The sequence below is a fragment of the Otolemur garnettii genome, unplaced genomic scaffold, assembly GCF_000181295.1.
Source record: "Otolemur garnettii isolate 467f Iridium unplaced genomic scaffold, OtoGar3 scaffold00156, whole genome shotgun sequence".
Lineage (NCBI taxonomy): Eukaryota > Metazoa > Chordata > Mammalia > Primates > Galagidae > Otolemur > Otolemur garnettii.
Window position 1 is genome coordinate 2,256,118 of NW_003852551.1, and position 8,449 is coordinate 2,264,566.

An 8,449-nucleotide genomic window follows, 5' to 3' on the forward strand; every position below is an offset into this window, starting at 1 on the left:
TTTTTTGCTGTTTTGGGCTGGGGCTGGGTTTGAACCTGCCACCTCTGGGATATGGAGCCAGTGCCTTACTCTTTTGAGCCACAGGTGCTGCTCTGGAATAGATTATTTTTTAATTGACAAGTAAAATTATATATATTCATGGCATACAACACGATATTTTGAAATATGTATACATTATGGAATGGCTAACTTCAAGTCCTAACTTAAATACCACCTCCTCTCACAAGTTTGCCCTCCATCCCCCTTCACGGAAGAATAGTCTAGATTCAGTTCCTCTGGTCCTAGTGTCATTGTATTGTCTTTGATTAATTCATGTGTCTACCGACCTTACTAGATGAGGCCCGTGAGAACAGGGATGTTTCTCCTTGTTCTCTGCTTTTCCTTAGGTTCCAGCATAGTTTCTTACACATAAGAAATTATTGACTTAATGAATAAAGTGCCACCACGTGCCAGGCCCTAGGTGACTCCTCAGAAGGGGTATGTGTACTGACACTTGTTAGCTGCCTCCCAGCCTCTGGATCTAAGCCAGTCAGTAAGCCCCATCCTCCAGGATATAGAGCTTGGTCAAGGAGCAGCCCATGATCCCAGCCCCCAGCCAATCAGGTCCAACAAGAATCAATTTCAAGATTGTTGTTTGAGGAATGGAGAAGCTATGAACACCACGAGGGTGAATCCTCAGGAGCACTGGTGACTACTTGGGCCCACAAAGGGAGGTAGCCTTAAGACAAAATTAATTTCATGTGAGGCAGAACAGAAAACAATGAGTCTTGGGTGACATACGAGCTGTGAAGCTAGCCCTCCCATCTCCATGCTTCTCCGGCATGTGTTCCTATCTTTCCTTCAAGTCAGTTTGAGTTTAGTTTCTGCCCTGGCAACATGCAGAAGAGGACAGAAGGGTTGGAGGAAGCCCAGGCTTCAACACCTCAGAACTTGAGGAGTTGGGTGAATCTTCAGTTTGAGATGCCCTTGGGAGCTGTCTTTGTGGCCTTCAACCCTCCACCCACCATGGTTTTCAGATGGGAACATGCCCAGCAGCTCTTGGACCCAGGGGCAGGAGATATGGACATGGGTCTTAATGACCAGCTGCTTCAGCTGTTCTCAGTCCTCATCAAGGAGACAACTGGAACCAATCCAAAGACAAAACAGGTACAGTTATACCTGGCACGTGACCTTCTTGGGCATCTACATCACTTGTCCCGGAGGCTGGATCAGAAATAAACATTTTGATCTCCTTGGTACAAGCATAGTAAGGTGAAGAATCATAGTGCCAGAATTGGAAGGATCCTTAAAAAGGAGCTGGTCGGCTTGGTGCCTGTGGGTCACGTGGCTAAGGCACCAGCCACATACACCCAAGGTGGCAGGTTCGAATCCAGCCCAGGCCTGCCAAACAACAATGACGGCTGCAACCAAAAATAGCTGGCCATTGTGGCAGGCGCCTGTGGTCCCAGCTACTTGGGAAGCTGAGGCAGGAGACTCACTTGAGCCCAGGAGTTGAAGGTTGCTGTGAGCTGTGATGCCACGGCACTCTACCCAGGGGGACAGCTTGAGGCTCTGTCTCCAAAAAAAAAAAAAAAGGAGCTGGTCATGACAGCGGCTACCATTATCCTAAATAACCTTTAATATAGGGTGCTGTTGGATAGGCCCTAATGGGGACAGGTGAGCACATGTGCTACCATCTGGAGTTGTTTGTTCATGTCCAGGGCCTTCTGTTATGAATAAAGTTAAGAGGCCAATGCGCCAAGGACCATGGTGCCAGGGAAGCCTCCCAGGAGGATGGGAGGCAAAGACGCTGGGAACAGGGCCTTGTGGCAACGACTTACAAACTTCCTATGTTCTGGGAAGATCACAGCATGTTCTGCCAAGACGTATATCAGCTGCAAGGCACCCTGCCTTCGTAGCCTCTGTGGAGCAAAAATATACCCTGTTCCTCTGATAGCTCCAACACTGATATCTGCGGCCCCTTCTTCCTCCACCCCAGCTCCAGACCCGGAGTACTGAGCAACTATAAATTTAGCGTGGAGTAAGAATGCTTTGAAGAGATAACCACTTGAAGACCGAGGGATATTGTGTAACCCTGTAACCATCTGTTTAACTATACTACGATGGGCTCAGCGCCTATGGCTCAGTGGCTAGGGCTACAGCCACATACATTGGAGCTGGTGGGTTTGAACCCGGCCCAGGCCAGCCAAACAAAACTGACAACTTCAACAACAACAACAAGGGCGGCACCTGTGGCTCAAAGGAGTAGAGCGCCAGCCCCACATGCAGGAGGTGGCGGGTTCAAACCCAGCCCTGGCCCAAAACTGCAAAAAATAAAGACTATATCTTAAAAAAAAAAAAAAACCAACAACAACAAAAAATACCTGCGTGTTGTGGTGAGCACCTGTAGTCTCAAGTACTTGGAAGGCTGAGGCAAGAGAATCACTTAAGCCCAAGAGTTTGAGGTTGCTATGAGCTGTGACACCACGGCACTCTACCTAGGGCGACAGAGAGACTCTGTCTCAGAAAAAAAAAGTATACTATGATGGTTAATAACTTTGCTGATGCTGCTTTTACTGTGCGAATATAAAACTCACACAGGAAAACAGGAGAGCAGAACAGCTCCTCATTATTCTCAGGAATTGCTGGCTTTTCTGTAAATAACAGTGGAATTGTTGATCTCTCATCCTCTTCTCTATTGTTTGGCTTGGGTAACAGGTGGATGGACTCATTGGTCTGCAACAGTCAGATCCCCTCATTGAGCAGATGGGGAGACTGAGCAACGAGGAGACTAGCTGTAGTTCACACAGCATGTTAGTGCCAGAGCTGACACTCTCCTGAAAGGAGTTTCTCCTCCAGCCTCACCCAGGGATGGGGGTGGGGCTCCCCCAGTTTGGGAAGGAAAGGGGAAGGGACATTGATGGCACATCTCCCTGCTATGGCAGTTAGGAGCTGCTCCCCTCAGCACTCACTAGTGGGCCTAGTTGATTGTCTCTAATGATCTCGTTGCAACATTATGGTAACACCTGTGTCTGGTTCAGAGCGTACGAGGTCTCTAACAAAGAATCAATGATTGCTCCTACAGTGTAGAAACTTAGGGTATAAACTCTGGTGAGAAGAGGGGTTAAGAAGCATGCCTTGGGGACAGGATATATATACTGTAATTTCCACTCAACTTCTCTGTGAACCTAAAATTACTCTCTAAACATAAAGTCTTTTTTTTTAAATTTATGAATAGTTTATCACTCATATTCATAGCTCAGGAACACAGGTCAGTGACAAATGTCTATGTAAATCAGCCCAAAGAAATTCTTTGTATTTCAAAATTATTTTACGCTCTGAAAGACACCAGCCTTCCTCATCTCCTCAAAAGCTTTCATAGAATCATAATTTCTGTAGAAATCTGCATATGCCTTCTTTCTTGGTTCAGCCACAGCAAGCTTATAGAAAACTGCAACCCCCAGGGATACAACAAATGCTCCAACAATATGAATCCGCAGGCGCCTGGCCAAGAGGCCACGCATCTGAGGTTTGGCCAAAGCACTGGAAGCCATGATAGTTACTGTCCTTGATGGGTTGCCAACCTCAACGCGTCCTTCCTGGCTGAGGTACACACAACTACCTAAACATAAAGTCTTAAACCACACACACTCATTCACACATAGGTACTATATATGGTCAGACCTGGGTTCAAGTACCAGTTCTAACAGTTCCTCACCGTGTGACTTTGGAAAAACCCTCTTACCTCTTGGAAACTCTACTTCCTCAGTTATAAAAGGAGAGTAGTAACAGTACCTGCCTCACAGAGCAACGTGCACATTAAAAAGCGCCTGGCACAGAAGGTAATATAGGTAATATATCACCTATTGTTTGTTTATATTATCTATTGATATTTATTTATCTATAGTTTATACGCATAAGTGCCCTCGGATCATCTGCTTCCTGTAGAACCATTCTAATTAGGGACGTCCTCATTTGCCTCTTCCCATATGACTTCTGAAAGGTAAAGTTCAGAATCACAATGATTTATGGGACTTGGGATCTGGAATCCAAACATTCTAGGAGTCTTGGTTCCACAAGGGAGTTATTATGAACTTAAGTTACTGAGTCTTTGAATCTCAGTTTCTTCAGCTGATACCATCCACTTCATTAAGTTCTTGTGAAATGAAGGATGCAACTCTTGAAAGGTCTGGGAAATCAGACCTGTTTTAGCTGGGCTGGAGCCACAGCGTCACTGATGGAGTCTGCCACCAGGGGGCAGGCTTGCCATGGCCAAGTTTCCCATCTGTCCAAAACATTCTTTTTTTTGAGCATGATTGTCTGTCTGTATTATGGAAAAATTCAAACATACACAAAAGTAGGATGGCATAAAGAACCTCACGTACCCTGCACTAGGTTTCAACAACTGTCAACGTTTTGCCAATCTTTCCCTCTCTTTTTGTTTGCTGTGCTGCTTGTGGGGTGTTTTACATGTCCCAGACCTCACTTCATTTCATCTGTAATACATCAGCGTGCTGTTTTGATTGGAAATACTTTTATTTTCACAAGCACTATGTCATTGTCACACCTAACAAAAAAGGACAATAATTCATTAGTTTAATCATGTTCATATTTCCCTGATCTTACCAAAGATGTCTTTTTTTTTTTTTTTTTTGAGACAGAGTCTCACTTTGTTGCCCTCGATAAAGTGCTATGCCTTCATAGCTCACAGCAACCTCAAACTCTTGGGCTCAAGTGATTCTCTTGCCTCAGCCTCCCAAGTAGCTGGGACTACACGTGCCTGACACAATGCCTGGCTGTTTAGAGATGGGGATGTTGCTCTTGCTCAGGCTGGTCTTAAACCCTTGAGCTCAGACAATCCACGTCCCTCAGCTTTCCAGGGTACTAAGATTATAGGCATGAGCCACCACCGTGTCCCGTCTTTATTCTGTGCTGTATATTACCCATTCTGAAAACAATTGTTTTGTCTATTTTGGCATCCTGACCTAGAATTTTTTTTTTTTTTTTTTTTGATACGGAGTCTCTCTCTGTTACCTGGGCTAGAATGCCATGACCTGAGCCTAGCTCACACAACCTCAAACTCCTGGGCTCAAGCAATCCTCCTGCTTCGGTCTCCCAAGTAGCTGGGTCTACAGGTACAGGCCACCACACCTAGCTAATTTTTCAATTCTTAGTGTGGGGGGTGTCTCACTTTATGTAGGCTAGTCTTGAACTCCTCCTGCCTTGCCCTCTCAGAGTGCTAGGACTACAGGGCCAGGCCCCAAAGATTTCTTTCTTTCTTTTTTTTTTTTTTGAGACAGAGCCTCAAGCTAGCTGCCTGGTAGAGTGCCGTGGCATGACAGCTCATAACAACCTCCAACTCCTGGGCTCAAGCAAGTCTCCTGTCTCTGCCTCCCAAGTAGCTGGGACCACAGGCGCCCGCCACAACGCCTGGCTATTTCTTGATTGCAGCCATGATTGTTGTTTTGCAGGCCTGGGCTGGATTTGAACCCGCCACCTTAGGTGTATGTGGCTGGTGCCTTAGACACTTGAGCCACAGGCACCTAGCCCCCGAAGATTTCTTTGACAGTTTACTCACTTTAATCAAGATCCAAATGAGGTTATTGAATTTGGTAAGTTTCTTAAGATTTATGCTTGAACATCTACCTTTGATTTTTTTTCTGAAGGCCACTGATTTTATTGATCTAAAAACTTTACAAGGACAGTGACTGTTCTGCCCAAAATGGAGCCAAATGGCATCAAACCGACGGAAGATTAAAGGTGGCGGTGAGGGAAGGGACCAGGAATCCACTCAGGAAAGTTGGTAACTGCTACCATGGAACTGGTACGGGAAGGAAAAGGGAGATGCATGCAAGAGCAAGAATTCCAAAAAAGTTGAACCGGTGAGGGGAGAAAACTCCCAAAAGACCCTGGAGTACATGGGAGGTAACTACAATAATAGCAATCTTTTCCTTTGTAGAGGACAAGGAAGGAGTCCCCACTCCCCACTCAGCTGCAAATTCCGGAGACTGAATGCTGGGGTTGGGGATTGAGGGATCCCCAGAGAGCATCCCAAGAAGGCGTCAGCCCACTCTCGGAGGCATCCAAAGAAATCTCAGACTGCTTAGCACTGGCGCCACATGTGTCCTTCAGCCATTCCCGGAAGAGGTCTTCATCTTTCTTTAGCACCAGGAACTGGCCAAGGACCACACATGCCTTGTCAAAGCCCCTGTCCTCCAGCTTCTTGCCCAGGACTCCACCAATCCCAGCTAAGCTCCCCAACGGCTTTCCCCCCATGGGCTCTGCCACGAAGTCTTGGTGTTTTTGGGAGGTTGTCATCTTGATCAGGTTTAATCAGCACCTCCGGTTCTTGAAATGATTCCTTGTGCCACCTGGCCACTCCCTTGGATATTTCAAACCACTAGTACCTTCCATTTGTAATTTAATGCCATGGAGTGTTGGAGAAACTGACAATTGTCCTGTAGAATGTTCCACATTTTGAGCTTGGCTAATTGTAGTCGTTGTCTATCCCCCATATTTCTGGCAAATTGGTAATTATTAGATCTAGGCTTGATTAGGCCTAGATTCTCTCTCTCTCTCTTTTTTTGGAAAGAATTTTTTTTTTTTTTTTTTTTTTTGAGACAGAGCCTCAAGCTGTCCCCCTGGCCAGAGTGCCGTGGCATTACAGCTCACAGCAACCTCCAACTCCTGGGCTCAAGCGAGTCTCCTGCCTCCGCCTCCCAAGTAGCTGGGACCACAGGCGCCCGCCACAACGCCCGGCTATTTTTTGGTTGCAGCCGTCATTGTTGTTTGGCGGTCCGGGCTGGGGATTCAAACCCGCCAGCTTAGGTGTATGTGGCTGGCGCCTTAGCCGGTTGAGCTATAGGCGCTGAGCCGGAAAGAATATTTAATGTAGGGTGCTGTCTGTTGCTCAGTGGTTACAGTGCTGCCCTGTGCACCAGGGGTGGCAGGTTCAAACCTGTCCTGGGCCGGCTGAACAACAACAACAAAAAGAATATTTCACAGAGTACAGTGTTACACTCTTAATGATTTTAAGATTGGCCAGTACACCCAGGGAGTGTTAGCCTAAGGTTTCCATTACCAAGTTACAACTTTCTACTCAATTGTTTTAGCATCATTTCATGATTATTGCCTAAAATCATTTCATTAGGGTTAGCAAAATCATGCTTTTCTAATCTCATCATTTCTTCTCTATTTAGTAAGTGGAATTCTTCTACAAAAAAATAACTTTTTGTTTAGGCATAAGGGTTCACACTTTGAGTCCAGGAGTTCAAGGCTGCAGTGAGCTATGATCTCACAACTGCATTCAAGCCTGGGTGACAGAGGGAGCCCCTATCTTTAAAAAAAAAAAAAAAAAAAAGTATTTGGTTACCTGGAATACAACACATAAAGGAAAAAGCAGAAAAATGTTGATTTCCCTTTATTTATGGATGCTCAATTGATTAGTTGATTGCCTATAAAACACCTGTAGTAACAAATGTATTGTCTACCTTAAGTAGAATTAATGAATTTTTACATGTTTTATGTGTTGTAATTTGCCGAAGCAATTATTTTTCTCTCCGTGCTCAAATTGTTCTATCTGTGGCCCATGGGACCCCTTTGGATTAGTTCCTTGGTCATTTTTACATCATCTCAGCTGTCTCTGATACCTTCATGGCTTCTATGCACAAGATGAGCCAAGCTCACTTTCTCTGCCCTAGGTCTAGAATCAGCCATTTATCAAAGAAGCTTTGATTTTCTTTTATTTATTTATTTTTTTCAGCTGGAAAAGGAGCTGGGCACAGTGGCTCACACCTGTAACCCTAGCCCTTTAGCAGGCCAAGAGGATCACTTGATCCCAGGAGTTTGAGATCAGCCTGAGAGAAAGAGACCCTGTCTCTATAAAAAATAGAAAAATTATGGCTTGGTGCCTGTGGCTCAAGTGGCTCAGGCACCAGCCACATACACCTGAGCTGGTAGGTTTGAATCCAGCCCGCCAAACAACGATGACAGCTGCAACCAAAAATAGCCAAGTGTTGTGGTGGGTGCCTGTAGTCCCAGCTACGTGGGAGGCTGAGGCAGGAGAATCGCTTGAGCCCATGAGTTGGAGGTTGCTGTAAGCTGTGATGCCAGGGCACTCTACCCAGGGAGACAGCTTGTGGCTCTGTCTCAAAAAAATAAAAAAATTAAAAAATAGAAAAATTAGCCAGGCATAATGGCATATAACTGTAGTCCTAGCTACTTAGGAGACTGAGGCAGGACAATTGCTTGAGCCCAAAGGTTTGAAGCTGCAGTGAGCTATGATCACACCACTCTAGTACTCTAGTCAGGGCAACAGAGTGAAACCCTGTCTCAATAATTATTAAAATAAAATAAAATGGCAGTTAGGGCTCGGCACCTGTGGCTCAAGAGGCTAAGGCGCCAGCCACATACACCTAAGGTGGCGGGTTCGAATCCCCAGCCTGGGCCCGCCAAACAACAATGATGGCTG

At 45.6% G+C, this 8,449-nt stretch overlaps 1 protein-coding gene and 1 pseudogene across 1 annotated transcript; both read right to left on the reverse strand.

Moving 5' to 3' along the window:
- Positions 1-3,305: 3,305 nt before the first annotated feature.
- LOC111728417 (cytochrome c oxidase subunit 6C-like) lies at positions 3,306-3,533 on the reverse strand. Its single transcript, XM_023519124.1, has one exon. It carries the CDS (start codon positions 3,531-3,533, stop codon positions 3,306-3,308), a length of 228 nt encoding a protein of 75 aa, XP_023374892.1.
- Positions 3,534-5,789: 2,256 nt separating this feature from the next.
- Positions 5,790-6,317, reverse strand: LOC111728412 (annotated as a pseudogene).
- Positions 6,318-8,449: the final 2,132 nt, after the last annotated feature.